The sequence below is a fragment of the Sciurus vulgaris genome (genome assembly GCF_902686455.1).
Source record: "Sciurus vulgaris genome assembly, chromosome: X".
NCBI lineage: Eukaryota > Metazoa > Chordata > Mammalia > Rodentia > Sciuridae > Sciurus > Sciurus vulgaris.
Window position 1 is genome coordinate 132,292,363 of NC_136471.1, and position 18,996 is coordinate 132,311,358.

At 43.8% G+C, this 18,996-nt stretch overlaps 1 protein-coding gene and 1 long non-coding RNA gene across 5 annotated transcripts in view; one reads left to right on the forward strand and one right to left on the reverse strand.

Moving 5' to 3' along the window:
* Positions 1 to 18,996, forward strand: part of LOC306650885 — a 461,164-nt gene that overhangs the window by 397,487 nt on the left and 44,681 nt on the right. The gene's annotated exons all lie outside the window — the stretch shown is intronic.
* Positions 1 to 18,996, reverse strand: part of SHROOM2 (shroom family member 2) — a 125,899-nt gene that overhangs the window by 54,519 nt on the left and 52,384 nt on the right. For all 4 annotated transcript variants that reach the window (XM_079123124.1, XM_079123123.1, XM_079123125.1 and 1 more), the window contains exon 2: positions 12,039 to 12,190. In XM_079123124.1, coding sequence (XP_078979250.1) covers positions 12,039 to 12,190 — 152 coding nt within the window. The remainder of the gene's footprint in view (positions 1 to 12,038; positions 12,191 to 18,996) is intronic.

Sequence of the window (18,996 nt, forward strand, 5' to 3'; positions counted from 1 at the left end):
AGACAGAATTCTCTCCCTCGCCTCCATAAAGAAAAGAAAAATTTCATTGGGTTATTTTCATAACCTTTCAGAAGAAAGCAAAGACATACCAACCCCTAAAATAAATAAAATTCTGTTCCATCACTCCCCTCTCTCCCAGGTTAGTTGAGAGTAACAGGAAGTGCTAGATGGAGGCCAGGCTGGTCAGCTGGGAGGTGGAGGGGTTTCAGGGTGGAGGGGATGCTCTTGGTCTGTATTCAGGCAAGGGAAGAATTCTTGGTCATCCAGGAGTCAGAGGTTGGAAAGGCCTTGTTATAAAGGACAGGGTGGGGAAGAACTGAATATATTCCAGGGGCTCAGTGACTGGAACAAGCTCCAGGGTTTGGAGCCAGTAGACAGGGTGCAGAGGCCTGGAGGGGCAGGTCCCATAGAGAGCACAGGAGCAGGTTGCTTTGAAACACCTGGGTTGGGGAAGAGGGGAAGCAGCTAGCCCCTGGCAATTGCATATGCTCTAATTATTTAAACAAATAAACTACACCTTCCTATAAACATGAAATGAGCCCTGGCTCTGACCTTGTGCTTCCCCCCTTCTCCTGCCAAGCCCCCAGAAGGCCTTTCCTTCTCTGGGTCTATCTCTACCACTTGCCAAATTAACCTCCCAGCAGCACAGCTTTAGTTGGATCTCCTCCCTCCCTTACTCCAGAACCATCAGCTGTTCCCACGTTCCACAGAAGGATACCCATACTCCCAGGTCCTCCAATGCCTAGCCCAGCATTTCATCAGAGCATAGTCACCTGGGGACTTGGATAAAGCAGATTCTCAGGACCAGTGTCAGGATCTCAGGGCTTTGATGAGTCAAGTGTTTGCTCTAGCCCCAAACTATCTTTACCCTCCCCCTCCCAAGCCTGCCTTTCACTTCTTCCCCTCTGCCACTCTTTTTTAACCTGACAGCTTTGGTTTCCAGTTTGGGTACATCTCATATGGCTCACATAGGTTTGTGCTCCGCATCTCAACCCTGGCCTTAGGACAGCTCCACTGTCCTGTCCTCAGGAGAGGCTGTCCTGGGATCTGCACCCACCCTCTTCTCCTCTTGGAATCATGGCTTGTTAGAGTTTTCTGGATCATGCCTTATTGGTTCTCTCAGCTGTGGGTTTCCAGAAAGCAGGGCCTACTGGAATGACTTCATCCAACTGGAGTTTATCTACACAAATTAAATGAATGTACGAAATATGTGCATTAGAGCATGCTACAAAAGTTAACTCCCTGTGTGTGTGTGTTTACTATGAGGAAAAAGCAGAGTAGCCCCTAATGTCACTGGGAGAAGTTTTATACGGCAGTGCATTCTTTTCCTGGGCAGTGGTACAGACAAATGCCATTATATGGATAGTGACATCATACTGGATAAGATCTAGGGTCCCATGGGAGAAGAATCAAGTAGTTCTTGCCTTTATACATGAAAATTGGGAAAGATAAAAATTCCCAAATGACCTCAGTAGCTCAAACTGATACAAGACATCAAAGTCACATTTAGCAGCATTTGCACAGGTCGAAAGCTTTGGAGAGACTCTCGGCCCAGCCAGCTTTCCTCTATCTCCCCCACCACTTCGCACCCCCCCCAACCCCCCCAAGAGCAAGCCCACACTTCTGGTTGCAGCCTCCAGTGTTCCTTCTGGAACTCTGGAAGGATCCACTGCCAGAGGAATGACACAAAATGAACATTGCAGGCAGGACGTGGGGTTGAAGCAGACCCAAGGGACTCGTTTCTTCTATCACTTTTTACATGTTGGTTTCTATAAGCCTATAATGTTGAGAAGGAAAGAAAGAGAAAAGCCCACTCTCCCTGTACCCAAGCCACCTGGGTGCAAAAGCATATTCCCCAACCATCCAACTGTCTAAAAAGGCACCAAGACAACATCCCCACTACATTTCAACAGAACAGATGTGCGGCAAAGAAACTCAAAGACATTCAAATGTGCTGCCATTAGTATCATAAATAGCCCTAAGGGTTAGTAACAGAGACAATGAGTCTTACACAGAAGAATAAAGGCTGAAAATTTTCCAAAAAATTTAAAAATAAGGCAAAAGCTATGCAATAAATAAATAAATAAATAAAAAGCAACAAGAGATTGATTGTAAGTTGCTGTCATTTAAATGCTACCTATTGGTCTGGGTTTATGGCTCCGAGGTAGAGTGCTTGCCTTGCATGTGTGAGGCACTGGGTTCGAACCTCAACACCATGTAAAAATAAATAAACAAAATAAAGCTATTGTGTCCATCTACAACTAAAATTAAAACTAAATAAATAAATAAATAAATAAATGCTGCCTATAAGGCTGGGGGTGTAGTGCTTGCCTAGCCTGTCTGCACTGGGTTCAATCCCCAGCACTGCAAAAATAATAATAAACAAACAACAAGTGCTACATGTCAAGAGGCCTATCTACATAAATAAATGTGAAGGAAAGGGAAAGAGGCCCCACGACATTCATCTACCTAGCCTGTCCTAGAATTCTGCCCACTCTCCCAAGTCCATGCTAATTAACTGCATTTTCACAATTTGTCCCCAAACTCTGTTTGTGGAGTCTGTGGTTAGTTTAAGTATCTCCAGGTCAAAAGTGGGGAAGGTCAAAGGGGGGGGGGGGCGAGGAGGAGGGGGAGGAGGAGGAGGAGGAGGAGGAGGAGGAGGAGGAGAAGAAGAAGAAGAAGGAAAAAAAAAAAAAGAGTTATTTTCTCCTAGAGAAAAAAGATATTTCTCCTAGAGAAAGGAACAAGGATTAGGGATATATAGGTGAGCTGTGAAGTTTAGGGAAAGTAATCCAAGAAAGACATTAGTCACAAAGTGCAAAGAAATGTTAGCTAGGACTACGGAAAGAGAGGCACTCCGCTATAAAGTCAGAAAAAAAAAAAAACAAGACCCATGAAATTTACCAAGAATTCACCCAAATATAAAGTGTGGGCCCTGCTGCTGGAGGTTAATGGAATGTTGCAATAGTCAAATGCTATTCTGATCAGGCACAGTGGTGCATGCCTGTAAACCCAGTGACTGAGAAGGCTGAGGCAGAAGGATCACAAGTTTGAGGCCAGCCTCAGGAACTTAGAAAGACGCCCCTCTCAAGATAAAAACAATAGAAAGGCTAGGGGTGTAGCTCGGTGGTAAATAAATAAATAAATAAACAAACAAAAAAATTGATTAAATAATATTTCTTCAAAGAAAGCCTATCATTTTAATCCACACTCTTCACAATGCTTTACATACTTAGAGAACTATTCCATAATACCATACATGTACAGTCACTATGGTAAACTGCCAGTCGTCTTGCTAGCTGGTTGATAAAAATATGCATCTATTTTATCATATGGTAGCACTAAGGATGGAAGGCACCCTGACCCTGAACAAGCATCAAGTCACAGAATGGACCTCTTTATCCTTAAATGTAATGAATCAGAGGGACTGGGGTGTAGCTCAGTGGTAGAGTGCTTGCCTAGCATACTTGAGGTCCCCAGTTCTAGCCCCAGCACTGTAAAAGTTAGAATTAATTAATGTACTACAATGTCATAGTTGGAAAATTCAAGTAGGAATGCTCAAGCAAGATCTGTAACCTCAGGATCCAAGATGGCGGACTAGAGGGAGGCTGCGTTCCTTGTCGCTCTGTAACGCCGGATTCAAGCAGAGGATATCTGTTTCTCGCTGCCAGCAGACTGATCGCAGACCGCCAGTGGAGCACCAGCTGCCTGCTGTCGCCTGGAAGCTCACTGTCACAGTACCTGCAGGTTTGATTACACGTGGCTGCCACCATTTTGAGACAACAGCCAGGCCCCGTAGGACCCCTAGCCGGACTGACTTAGCTCCATCTCCAGGATCCCTCAGCCCGACCGACCACTCCCTGCCTCTGGGGCCCTCACATCAACTGACTGCTCCCTGCTGCCAGGACCCCCAGACCAACTGACTGTGCCCTATCACCGAGAACCCAGACCGACTGATTGCATCCGGCCTCCAGGATCCCACAACTACACCAAACACACCGGACCCCCAGGACCCCTGCTGGACCAACTGCGTCCCATCTCCAGGACCTCCAGCTGACCACGTCCACCCCTGAGCTGCAGCTCCCCATTTGCCAACACATTTCGAAGCCAGAGTGGCCATCTTGGATAATCCTGGAAGCCGTAGCTCCGATCTTCAGGTGGGGCAAATCCCATCCTGTGACGCCTGCTGGAGGCTTGAAGCTCATTGTCAGGTACCTCTCATGCATCAGGCTACTGAACACTGGGAGGCTTCATTAGTATATGACTGTTATACAGTAGATTTTCTTTTTTCTCCTTTTTAAAAAAAAATTAAGTTTTTATTTCTTTACTTTCTTGCTTTCTTTTCCTTTTGTTTACCTGTTCCCTCAGAGTCTCTTTCTCCCTTTTTTGCATGCTAACATCTGATTTCTTTTGATTACACTCTCACCCTTTCTATTTTCTAGAACTTCTGTATATTCTTTTCTTATCCCATTAACAGCCATATTCTACATCCCTCTGTATCCTCTTTGTCGTCCATTAGAAACTGCAGACCTTACTGCAAACCTGTTTGTTTTACTGAAGATAACATTTGAACTCATTTTGTTTATTATGACAATTTTGTTATTGTCCCCATAGGGGCTATTTGGTCTAGGACTGCATAGTGTCTGATTTGGGCACTGCTAATATTGATCTCCCCTTAAAGAAAGGGTTTTGGAAACCTATAGGGCCACTATAAGCCCATAGGGGGAAATCTGCAATACTCCCGATCTGCACTGCTAGAGGGGAAGATACATGAGCAACATGAAAAAAAACAAGGGAAGAAAATGATCCAAACAAATCTCGATTCTATAGTAATAGAATCCAATGACAGTATGTTACAAGAAATGTCAGAAAAGGACTTCAGATTATACATGATTAAGATCTGTAACCTTCTTTTTTTTCTTTTTTGTCATTTAACTATGGCTGCGGACAAACCACCTTGTTCTATCGTATTTGTCTTATTAAATGAAGCAATTCCACCACAAAAGACTTAACAGTACAGCTAAGCAATTCCACCACAATAGACCCAATAGTACAGCCATCCTCCACAGTGAAAGGCAACTCGGCCTGCCGTGCCCCATGACATCCAAGACGCTGACTACCCCACCTGACCACCAAGAGTCTCAACCCAGGTAAGACCCAAGCTGTCTGAAGGACACATTTCACAGCCACAGCCATGTTGCAGTGGTCACCCTTCAGCAAATACCTCCTGACACCCTTCAGCAAATACGTGGCCATGACACCACTTTGTTCAGTTAAAGAGGCCTTTGGACTCTCAACTGCCACCAACAGGCTTTCTTTCAAGATAAAATCAAGCTCCCAGGAGCTTGATCTTTATGAGGATGTAGGGATGACAACCTCCAGGGGAAGGGAGTGGTGTGGTTGGGCCGGGGCATGAAGCCGTTCCTGAGGTGAGCATGTTCTCCACCTACATGAAGCGTGCGATGCAGAATCAAACCAAACAAACTCACGCTTTCTTTAATAGTAATGTACGCCTCCTGCTTTCTAGAAAATGTCTGTGCCGAAGGTTGGGCTTCTTTTCTCCTCCAAAGACTTCCTGCCTTGGACCTAAGGGGTGTTCGTGGTCAGACTATGGGATTGACAGGTGAGTTCTAAGAAGTAATGTCTATGCAACCTTCATGACCTGTCCAGCGGCCATCTGCCCCTGGCTCTGCCAACATCACCTCTTCCCCACCCCTTGGCAACAAGCTGAAAGTATATTTCCACTCAGACAAAACAGCACAGAGGAGCTGGGGCCCACAGGTACAGCTAAAGCTGAGGATGGGCCAAGCAGAGAGGGGACCCTTCAGTGGGTGCAGTGTGGGGTACACAGAGCCTCGGGAAGTCACCTGTCCCTTAGGAATGACAACGAGGTTGGGTGTAACACAGAACACGGGCCTCCTGCCAGTCAAGCCCTTTACAAGGTTGAGCCCAGGGAGGCCTCAGGATCCGAGATCCGAGCACTCCCAAGCCTCAAGACAGGACATTCCCGGAGGCTTCTCTCTACACGCTCATCAAGACACTTCTTTCCAGCTGGGCATTTGGCCAACACACAGAAACTTTTTCTCCTAAAGTTGAGGGCTGTGAATGAGGGAGGCTTTATTAGAGCTACTTCTAAAAAAAAAAAAAAAAAAAAAATGGCTAGGGGTGGTAACTCAATGGAAGAGCAGGTGCTAAGCATGCATAAGGCCAGTGGTTCAATTTCCAGCATGAGGAAGGAAGGAAAGAAAAATTAACATCATTACTATTAGTGCTGTGATTAATTTCTCAATCCTTTAAATCTCCAAATAAGCTTAATCTGTACATTGTGATCCCAGTTATGCAGCATTCACATTCCTCTAGAAATCTCAAATAAACAAAAATAAATGAAATGCTATGTGTGTATTAACATATTAGAAGCCACCAATGTTTCCAGACTCAACTTTATAAATGTCATTTGCACTCCTTGGTTATCAGTCAGTATGCATAGATACATAAAGGTCTCATTAGAGGCCCAGTTCTTCACAATAAATAAAGAATTGAAAATCAATAACTTACAATTCTCTACTTGATTTAGAATATGAAACTCTCCCATAATCAACAGAGCCATCTGATTAAATTACTTAAGCTACATACTAAGTATAACCCCAAAGAGAGAAAGACCCCCCCAAAAACAATTCTGATCTATGTGGTTTACTTTTTCTCTTAATTTCACTTAATAAAAACAATACTGGACAATAGCCCAAACAAGTCAGGGTGCTCATCCGATGGAAACCTCAGTGTCTCATTTGTGTTCAACAGAAAATAAACACATAAATCTTCCGAGGCTCACAGAATTGAGAACGACACACCCTACAATCATGAATGAGCGATGTCAGAGCACCCCCCAAAGCAGGGTTTCACCTGACACCCCCCAGCTACCCCCACTAGGAGCATGCCCTCCAAATGAACACAATCTGAAAACACACACACACACACACACACACACACACACAAGCACACACTTTCTTCCCCATGAAGAGCTCTCTGGAAAGGAGGGGAGAGATGCAACCTGTTGCTGTTTCAGCCAGCCCCTTACTCCTTACACAGCGGCTCCTGGGAACATCTGTGTGATCAGTGTTGGGGCCACAGGGCCACCTGCTCTAGGACAGCTCCATGGAGACGGGGACGGGGGAGCTCTGCATAGTGCCAGTTTGAAGCAGAAGTCAATACAACTTTGTAATATCAGAGAAGGGATGCATGTGGCAAGAAACTTGCTCTGAACAAGCAAGAGTATTGTCACTCCATCTGAAGTCTCATTTCTTCCAACACGTAACCACAGAACTGTGGCTCAGTAACCCTTACAGACTCCGGCAAAAAGCCGTCCCCTTTGGTGTTAATCCGCTCCTGAATGCAAGCTTAGTGGATGTAATTAGGTCCACAAAAGGTTTAAGAGCATCAGGAAAGAGGCAGAGAATAGCACTAATCAACCCTATGGAAGATTTCTCCCCAACAAAACTTGCAACTCAGGATGGGGTTGAGAAAAAACAGAGTGGGGATTAAGGATTGGGTGGCAGGTACACGCACATATTGAAAAAAAAAAATTATAATGTAAATTTAGAAAACAATTTATGATGTGATATGTAATAGAAATTTCCCTAGGGCATTTGAAAACATAGGTACCTTTTTTTAAATTTTTTTGGGTGCTGGGGATCGAACCCAGGGCCTTGTGCTTACAAGGCAAGCACTCTACTGACTGAGCTAAATCCCCAGCCCCAACATAGGTACTTTTTAGGAGCTGAAATTGTAGTAATTTGCCTCTGGATTTAGAAAAATGGGTGATGTGTCCCCCCAAACTGTTAATGACTATTTGAGGGCATCAGACAGCAACAGCAATGACATGACCTCTGGCACTGAGGGAGCAGGACAAGCCCAACAGAGCTAGGTGCCATCCTTCCCACAGCGACAGGCTTATCCACAGGGTGAAGTGAACCAGGAAAATGCCACAGTGCCTCCCAGTTTCTGTCTCAGCCTTCTCTCCAAGCACAATCGCTTAAGCCAGCGAGTAACAAAGCCACCACAGTCTCTCAGTAAAACGGCCTGCGGCCTTCCAAGATCCCAGAGCCCAGGTCCATTCCAGACCTGCCATCAGGGTCTCCAGGGGTGGGCCTGGGCACCTACAGAAACAGTGCAGATGACAACTGCAGAGACAAACATAACACAGGCTCTGTGTCCTCCCTGTACTTCCCTACAAAGGCGCATTTCCTTGACCAAGGCAAAGACAAGGAACAAATCACCTGGGAGGGAGAAGGGGAAGGGGAGAGGTTGGCTCTCAGCTCTCCTAACCCCGCAGCTGATCGACTCCAAGACAGTCACTCACCATCCACCCACCCCATCTCACGGGCCACGGACTCCACCCAGGCATGGCCAAGGACACATGTGCTCTCGGAGGGAAGGACTGATACACACACTTTGCTTCTTGCTAACCCTGCCTGGCAGAGAGGACGTGCTCCCTCTCAACTGTCTGGGAAAGAATCTTCACTGGTGAGAGAGAGAGATCGCTATGTCTTCTCAGGTATGTCTTCCTGATGGTGACCTTCCCTGTGCTCCATGAAACAAGATCCCACCACTCAGTAAAAATGGTCCACCTCATCCTATCCCGGCAGCTTGGTCCCCTGGTCACCACACAAAAATGAAACAAGCATACAAAACAAAAGACAAGGAGGAAGGGAGACACTAGGGGAAGGCAGTTTGTGGTTGAATTACTATTCAAATGTTTGCCAAAACCAGCCAGGTGTGGTAGCACACACCTGTAATCCCAGCAACTTGAGAGGCTGAGGCAGGAGGATCACAAATTCAAGGCCAGTCTCTACAACTTAGTAAGACTGTCTCCCCTGCCCACCCTCCAAAAAAGCCTGGGGCTGTAGCTCAGTGGTAGAGGGGTCCTGGGTTCAAACTCCAGTACCACCACCAAAAAAAAAAAAAAAAAAAAAAAAGACAACGGCCACAATGCTTTAAACAGAGATTCCAGTTCTTAGGCATCTGAGGCGGGCCAGTGTGCACTGACATAAGGACTGGGCCACCTATTCCACTATTTGATCAAGCTTTTAATTAGGGCGATATACAATAGTTATGTGTGAACTAGATACTCACCGCACCCTTGGTTCTGGGAATCGAAGGCAGGGCCTCTAAGCATAGCCTACCACTAGCTACACCCCATCTTGGTACACTCAGTCTTAGAGCTCTACATAAAATGCTAATCAACACTAACTGATCCACAGGGGCAGAGGCAGATTAGTGGTGGTTTGGGGATGGAGAAAGAAGACAGTGGGGAGATTAAAATTTAGATAGAGAAGAACACATGTCCCAACTTTAAGAACAATTTTATGCCAGGTGCAGTGGCGCATGCCTATGATCCCAGCAGATCAGGAGGCTGAGGCTGAAGTATCCCAAGTTCAAAGTCAGCCTCAGAAACTTAGAGAGATGGTGTCTCAAAATAAAAAGTAAAAAGGGCTGGGGATGCGGCTCAATGGTCAAGTGCCTCTGGGTTCAATCCCCAGTTACCCGCCCCCCCACACACACAAAATGAAAAGTACTCACTGGTGCTTTTGTAATAAAGAAAAAGAGTTTTGTAAGTCCTCATTATGTACATCTTTAACAGCAGTCATTCACCACAAGCTGCATGACAGCAACAAATCCTAATATTAACTAATTTAATGGTTTAGAAACATTTCCTTCACATCTCCTTACTTTTCCCCTTTTTCCCATTCAGGGCTGAGGACCAAACACAAGGCCTTGGGTGTGCTAGGCAAGTGCTCTGCCATTGAGCTAAATCCCATACCCTAAATATGACTTGTGTGTGTGTGTGTGTGTGTGTGTGTGTGGTACTGTGGATGGAACTCAGGGCCTTGCACAGGCTAGGCAAGTGCTCTACCACCGAGCCATGTCCCCAGCCCTTCCTGCACATCTCTGAACAAAGACTTGTCAGACTTGTTTTCTGCCCAAGTGGGGGAGGGGGGAAAAACTACATCTATTATTAAAAAGTAATACAGAATTCTTTTGATAGATTTTAAAACACCAGAGTATGTTATTAAAAGTATGTTTGAAAATAAATGTGTGAATAAACTGTTTTGCTTTTATATGTTGCTACACATGTTAAAGTAATTCTATTCAAACTTCATAATCTGCATTCCCTTCATTTAAAGGAAAACCGAATCTGTGAAATGCAAAGTGGGGGTTTTACATAGTGGCTCCCATTGATCCTTCAGGGATTTAGTCCCCTTTCCTGGGAGTCTTTTTAAAGACTAAATCCAGCTAAATCAGCCAACAGATGCCCTACAGCCTCTACTTACCCTCTCAGGTGGTGCAGATGCTTTCCTTTGAAAAGGTTTCATACTGTTGTACCTCTAGTTGAAAAAATAATTATACATATTGCACTTCTGGACACATGAAATGATGCCCGGTTTCACTCAGTGATAGAAATGCAAATGTACATCATAAAACAATTTTTCATGTATCATATTCATAGAGAAAAAAACAAATTGAAAAGACTGTACAAGAGATGATGCAAGAAAAAAAAAAAAAAAGTGATTTGAGGTCTCTGGAATGTCTATCAAAGTTCACAAGTTCACAATGCATTTATCTTCTGACTCCAAAACTTCCCAGCTAGGAATTCAGATGCATGGAAAGACCCTGGTGACACACAATTTGGCCACTGTGTTGACTAAGCTGGTGTCTTCCCCACAAAGAGATACAGAGGAAACCAAAGAGCATGCTTCAGTGTTTTAAAGGCCCTGACAGCCTGGAACCAGGAAGGTAGAGGAGACAGAAGAGGAGAACTGCCGTCCATCTGGGGGTTGGGTGATGACCTGCACAGATGGTTAATAACTCCTTGTCTGATCTCTGCAAATATAAGCTTCTTTTCCCATCACCATCCCTTGTAAGTCTAAGTGAATCAACAGACTACCTTCTGAGCGTTAATGAGGTGGCCCCCAAGGAATGACAGCGCCTCTCAGCCAGCCCTTCCCATACGGCTCAGAAACTGCCTTTATGAGTTACAAGGATTTGTTGCAAGGGTCTTCAGGAATAGCATGCATCACTTAAAGATGAGGTGGATACATGAAGTTGCCAAGGAACTTATTCCCTTCCTAGTTTCTGAACCTCCACCTTAGATGCTGTTTAAGGCAAACAAAATTCACATTTCCTTTCAGAAGTATGTCTTCAATTCTGTGCTAAAAAGTTGAAATTTACTTGTTAAAATTTACTGCCAATCTTTGAAAGAAAGTATTAATTCTGTCAAAAAGGACATACAGACACTTGCTTTGAATCAGCCAAATACAAAATGTAGAGAGCTATTTCTATCTAAGAACAAGAAGCTATAAACACTATGGTATCGTGTTCATCCCTGGGTGTAAAAGGGACATATCCCTGAGTGCTGAGAATCATTCACGCTTCTACAACAATTCGATGGGTAGAAATAAGCAGCTTGCTCCCCAAGACCTTGGCTGCTGGTGTCTGTACTGTGAGGCAGCACCCTCTCTTCCCAGCATAGAAACTAAAACCAGCAGCCCGCCACCTTGTGTAAACAGCAGACAACAACAAACCACCTCACTGGGAGCACGAACATAGCTTTCTGTCAGCAAAGAAAAGATACAGGAACTCGATAGATGAAATAAAAAAAAAAAAATCATTAGTAATCAAATATGAAAGATTTAAAATTTTGATGTTGGATTCATCCTTTGCCAAGGTATACAGCCGCAGCTCTCCATATACAACAGGTTCTGCATCCTTAACCAATCTCTGACTGATATTTTTTAAAAAATAAAGTGTTTGCAAAAACAAAAAAATTCCATCCGTACTAAAGATATGAAGACATTTTTTTCAACATTCCCTAAACAATACAATATAATAACCACTGACAGTATTTACATTATGTTAGGTATTATAAATAATCTAGAGACGACTTAAGCCATGGGTAGGTCATATGTAAATATTATACCGTGTATAGAAGGAACAGATACCTTCTGCTTGTCTTGGTAAGCATGAGGAGGCACAGATCTTACCTTTTGACCACTAACTTCAGGGTCTTATGGGATCCTTTCACCAGACAAATGGCTTCCTGTCTAAACCCTGAGAGACCAATGTCATTGATGCCCACGATCTCATCTCCAGCCAGCAACTTGTCCACAGCTGCGGCTTTACTTCCTTCTTCAATCTGTAACAGAGAAAGAAACATATTCCATGAGCCTCACAAAGGAGCAAGTGATTCCTGAGAAAAACACAGAATGCAGCTGGAAATCCTACGTGCCCCAGGGTATATGCAGCTCAGGGGTCCTCCAGACTGGCTTCAGGATTACCACAAGAGAAAGGAACCATCTGGGGCCAGAAAGTCTGGAGTGACCAGGACCCTGGGGCTGACCAAGTCCACACTGAGGGACCACTGATGCATGAACACACTGTTTCTTTCACCCCATCCATCACCTGGTCTGCCTCCCCAAGGAAATGGGGGTCTGTTTACTGAGGGAAATGGAAAAGTTTGGAAACAACTACAACAAAAATATGTGCTCTAAAAATACAGATTTTTTTTAGATTTCCTTTGTCCAAACAAATATTTTGGACCATTTTTTATTATTCACAGAGCTCTACAACCATCACCACCTATCAATTCCAAACATTTCCCTAACCTCAGAAGAAAGCTCAATCACTTTCTAATTCTCCCAGGCCCTGGTAATCACTAACAAAGGGACTTTCTCTGTCTACAGAAGTGTCTAAGTTGGAAAGTACACATAAATGGAATCATACAGTATGTGGCCTTTTCTGTTTGGCTTCTTTCACTTAGCATAATGTTTTCAAGGTTGATCCATATTACTGCATGTGTTGGTACTTCATTTATGGCTGAACAAAATTCCATGGTATGAATAAGCTACATTTTGCTTATCCATTCATCAGGTAATGGACAAGTTGATTCTATTTTTGGCTGTTAGAAACAATGCTGCCATGAACACTGTGTTGTATACATTTTTCTGTGGACATTTTTATTTCTGTTGGGCACCTACCTAAAAGTAGAACTGCTGGGTCCTGCAGTAACTATGTTTAACATTTTGAGGAACTACCAGACTACTTTCCAAAGCAACTGCAACACCTCCCACTGGCAAAGCATGAAGATTCCAAGTCCTCCACCTTTGCTAGCAATTACCATTTGTTTTTTATGAAGGTCTTATATTATTATACTATGCTGTGTGTACTAAGATATTTACTGCTCTGTGCTAAACCGTGTGCTCTGAATATGTCTTAGGTGACTCCTCAAAAGTTTGAATGTAGATTTGGGAATATGAGTCAATGGCAGAGCACTTGCATAGTGTGCACATATACTGGGTTTGATCCCCAGCACTGTGCACACAAACACGCATAAACACACAAAGAAAGAAAAAGTCTTAAATGGCATTCACTTGGTGATAATTTTCACCTTGAGAAAGCCTGATCTTTAAATCCTTAACCAGTTTTTCTTATACTGTAATAATACAGCTCAGTAGCAATTCACCCCAGTCTACCTGAGTAATTAATCTCAATTCATAAGTCTATTTTCTGCACAAGTGGTTGGGAAACTGTGACTAGTGAGCCCAATCCAGCCAGCTACCTTCTCGCTGTTGTTGTTGTTTGCAAATAGTTTTACTGGAACAGAGCCACACCTATTCATTGACATATTGCTACGGGTCAGCATTGAATTCTATGAACCAAAAAGGCAAAAATATTTACTATTTGGCTAGTTCCAACAAGGTCTGCCAACTGCTGTTTCACCCCCAAAAGCTTTACAGACTGCAAAGAAACCCAGTGGGGGCGGGAGTGCAGAAATGCTTCCAGATTGTCAGTGTAGTTTGAAAGTTCACTGGTCGGTGATCGTAGACCTCGGCTAACCTGAGGATAACTCTCCAAAACTCAGCCCAAAGTGTCCATGAAGTAGCCTATGATGGAAACCTGGGCTCTGCCCTACACATTTTCCTGAAATCCTAGATCCCAGGACAACTAAACTCTTACATTAAAACGCAATTATTTGCTACGAGTCAATGCCATACACAAAACTGAAAGTACTAACAAAAATATGAAGCAATTTGTTCCACTCACAACTGGTTTTGAAACTCAAGACAATTTTATCCCAGTGTCATAGCAGATAGACTGTAAATATATCCACCTGCCCCAAATTGCACACTCAGTCTCACATATAGTCAAAATGCAGGAGGCACCTGGTGGAGACTAGGTTTTGACAGCTTCCACACAAGAGACCCAAGGGCCACCCAGGTGGATGGGTCAGCGGGCAGCTGGCTGGCAGGGGATGGGGCCAGGGAAAGATGGCCTACACGTGGGGTTACCAGCAGTAAAAAAACAGTTAAAGCCTGGAGTTAGGGTTAAGAGGCACTAAGAGAAGATGCCTAGTCAGAAAACAGACCATGGAAGACAGATGAATACCCAGAATCAATCCCCAACATTGGTGGAAGTCAGAGTGCTGCAAATCCCAGGAGATATACATGAATAAACGAGTCACAGAAACTAACCCTAACCCAAAGTACATGGAACAGATGAAGGGAGAGTGAGACTGGCTCCCAGGGAGGAACCCCAATGCTCTAGCTGGGTCACTCCAGGTCACTGACTGAAGCCAGCCAACAGAATCCTGATAACAAGCCCATTTATCCAGTAGATGTCCAAGACCATGGTGGGTAGGCTGAGAAACAGAACCTCGTGTTGTTGTTGGTTTTAAACAATTATACATTCCAGATGGAAACAACCCAAATGTCAATCAACAAATGAATACATAAATAAAATGTGGTGTATATATACACAATGGAATATTATTCAGCTTTAAAAAAAAAAAAAAAAAAAGGACATTCTGTTACACAGCATAACATGCATAAACCTTGAGGGTATTATTCTAAATCAAATAAGCCAGTCACAAAAAGACAAATACTGCATATTCCACTGTATGAGGTACCTAGAAGTCAAACTCAGAGAGACAGAAACTAGAAGGATGGTTGCCAAGTACAGGGAAAAGAAGGGAATGGGCAGTTGGCATTTAATGGACACCAAGTTTCAGTTTGGGAGGATGAAAAGTTCTCAAAACAGACACAGATGAATTATACACTTAAAAATGACTAGGATGTTATATGTCTTTTACCACACACAAAAAATCGTGCATTCCTCAATATCTGAAAACATGAAAACCATTTGGCCCCAGCCTAAGAATAATATGTGCCAAACATTATAACTGGGTCCTTCTCCCTGATATGAATCTGGGTATTTCAAGAAAATCTTTAGGCAAAACCATGATGGCTAGAGACTTGCAGGTCTTGGGACAGTTTTGAAGCAGGCACATTACCTGTGTTTAACTCAACCATTACAGCTGGGGTTCTCGTCTCATTCTCACAAATACTCGTTGTTATGACCAACTCGTTGTTATAACAAGTCCTGCGAGATTCATACAGAGTACTGCCACCTAAGGCACCTCCATCTACGCTAGAAAGGATAATATCTATTACTTCTCACCTGCAAAGCTCCCTACAGTTCCTCTACTAGTAATGAAGATCACTTTCCAAAACATCCACCTGCCTCCTCAAATCTCACTCCACCTACATTTCCCAGCAAAAGTGTCTGGATTTGGGAGATAAAGTAGTATACCACCACCACCACCATCATCATCATCAATGGCTTCCTTGCCAAGTATCTCTAGGATATTTATTGTACTCATGGGGAAAGTAGACAGAAATAAAAAAGTTTATACAACTTTATACTCTTGGTCTATCTAACTCCAAAAGTTCTGCTGAGTTAATTGGGCTTGAACTTGGTGAGGAACAAGTCTGAGGTTGGTACTGGTTTTCATAGGAGAATGACTGTAACTGTCAGCTTCTCTACAGTAAATACATCATGTATTACAGAATTACAAATTGATGCTTCTTTTATTCTAGCCTGTGTCTGCCTAATGTCGGTAGAATGTTAGAGTCAAGCATGGCGCACTCCCCTTTTTGAGGTGCTAAGAAAAATCCTTAGTTTTACTTGCTTTAACTCCAAAAACCCCTTCTGCAAAGCCAGGAGGAAAACCATCGCACCCCCATATTGGTCGTCGTGCTCACTGTGGGCATGCATAGACACAAAGCACCAAGTTCACAGATGGAGCAGAATATTGTTTTCTTAGTTTTTAATTGGTATTCTGTATGGAAAACTCACTCCTATGGTCCCAGCTGAGGGTTAAGCATCCTGTAACATGCAGAATGCCTTACCGTTTCTATGAAAATCTTTTCTCTGGGAACAGTAGGAGGAAAAAACAGTTTATGAAAGTCCTTTCTGGAACAAACATTTTCACATTTCATGGAACACGTGATGCAGGCAACCAAGAAGAAAGACCCAGAAAGGTCTAAGAATCTGGATTTCTGTAGGGAACCTTGATTTCACACACTGGAAGTAATCATGTGCAGCACACTGGGAACGTAAGGAGCCAGGTCCACCTCTGCCTCAGAGTGGACATGAAAAGGCTTTGTGAACAGAAAACACCATGAACAGCCACTGGAAACGACAAGCTTGCTGCAGTAGACTGCAGTGGATGTTCCAAAGAGGTCTTGACCTGAAGAAAGGCACAAGGCGGGAAGCTGAGGTGTGCCTGAGGGATAAGGCACCAGACAGACTGCACAATGTGCACAGGGGTGTGTGGAGATAAGGGCAGGAAGCGAGAACTGGACCTGGAGTCAGACTCTGGCAGTGGGGACCAGTGACAGCAGGCAAAAAATGAGAGAGCAAACTTCCCATGAAAGCCAATATTTCCAGATGATTAATCTTGTAGTTACACTCGGAATGAATTTTTTTTGGCAATAAAGAAGAAATAGCAAGAAGAGAAGCCTAGTGGGAACCAACCTGTAAATCTTTGGAGTACTCCTGAAGGGTGGAGACAGGCTCTGAACCAAGGCGGGGAAGAGAAAACGAAGGTAAGCAAGGACTAGTGAGGAGGGGAAGGAAGACCTGACAACTCATCCATAGTGACAGGAGATTTCAAGCCTGGGGGATTTGCAAGATCACAGTGACCTGAGATCAAAAGGAAAGATGCATGAACAACTTTGTTTTCTAAGACTAACATTTCGAAGCCCATGAATCACACTCGCAATTTATCAGTTCTGACCCTGGTGAGAATGTTTCACTTTCCAGAGAAGAACCTCTGCATGACCAGGTCTTTTGTTAGGACAATGATAATCATCGCTGAAGTCACCTCCTTACTCTGCTTAATTTAACTCTCTTACTCATTGTACTTGAGTGTGGTTCCTTCAGAAAGGAAACCTGACTCATCCAGGAAAGGCAGCAGATGATGAAATAACCTGACTCTTCCATTTGTGCTCTGATAACAGAGAAGCCCAGGGAAAAATAAAAACCCCCTCCCCAGTGAGTCAAGACTAAGAATAGTCATTCCTGGCTTCCCACTGCAGGTCCCGGCAGCTGGGGCAACAGGAGGAGAGGCAGAAGCCTGGCAGCGCAGATTCATGAAGACTCCAGCGTGCAGGCACGCCACATTGCCAAGATGCCCAAGAGGAACATCTACTCACTCCACCTGAGAGGCAAAGAAAGGAGAGCCCAGAGGAGGCCGGTGAGGCTGTCAGTCAAACCCATGACACATGTGTGGAAATGAAGCCAAAAAGGCAACAGGAAAGAATGCATCTTCAGACAGGAAGGTGCAGACAACAGGGGAAGGGGCAGAATGGGCCAAAGTGGCTGACCAAGAAACTCAGGCTCTATCTGCAAAAAAGGAGAAACCACCATCCTTGAGAGCACAGCCCTGATGAAGCAGGAGAGAAGAAATGTGATTAACATCACATACTGTGATTCATCAGCCATCCCCGTCCCCGTTCCTGTCCCCATTCCTGTACGAGCCAGAGGAACATTCTTACCAACTATTTTGTAAATGTGAGTCTTTAGTAGCTCTAGAAACTTTTTCTTTTTTCCCTGAGTCACTTTCCCAGCAACTTTTTATTTTGAGACATGGTCTCACAAAATTGCCCAGACTGCGCTGGAACTCATGATCCTCCTGCCTGGCCTCCTGACTATAGGTGTCCGCCACTGTGCCTGGCTTAGAGGCATTTTTAAGGAGAGAATCCTACTACATTTCATTCTATGAAATGCAAATGCTTGCTTGCTTGCTTTCAAGAGGTAAAATCATCTCCTGGTTGTTTATTTTTTGGTACAACCAGAAAACAGATGGATACTGAATTTGGCAAGGCTTTGTCCTGGGTGTCAAGTTAAAAGGCCACAGATAAGGAGGTGCAGTTTTCATATCCTATAATACAAAGCCCTCCGGCAATGTTCAGTCAGTTGTGCAATTAATACATTCTGAACAATTTAAGTGGTTTCTAATCCCATGTTGTTGCCACTGCTGTTTTAATGCAACTGTTTGCTAAAGGATCTGCCCCTTCACCCTAGCCCTCCTGATCAGAAATACATATGCTCTAAAGGACAGCCCAGTGTTCCTAATCATTTGGTTAATGTGCTTTGAAAGACTGAAATTTTGAGTTTGGGGCTGGGGGTGTAGCTTGGTGGTAAAGCAAGTGCTTAACATGCATGAGACCCTGGGTTCAGTACCCACTGAAAGAAGAGAAGGAAAGGGAAGAAGGAAGAGGAGGGGAGGGGAGAGTAGGAGAGAACAGGAAGAAAGCAGGGAGGAAAGGAAGGGAGGGGAGGAAAGAAAATGAAAAGAAAAAAGAAAATTTGAGTTTATAGTATTTATGATAACACATTGTGAAGTACTAGGACTCGTGACATAGCAGCTTATCAACATCTGAAGGGACTGCTTCCTGATATCCTCTTTAGAAAAATTTGGCTTCAGATTTTAAGTTGGAAATTTATTCCTGTTTAGAAAGAATCACAATTACATAGTACTTTAGATATTTGAAGAGAACATTAAGAATTGTGGGGAAACTGGAATGTCTTGTGTTTTGATCTTTAAAACAACCCCTAATCTATTTTCAGTCACCGTTTTGTTTTTGCTTTTCAGTGCTG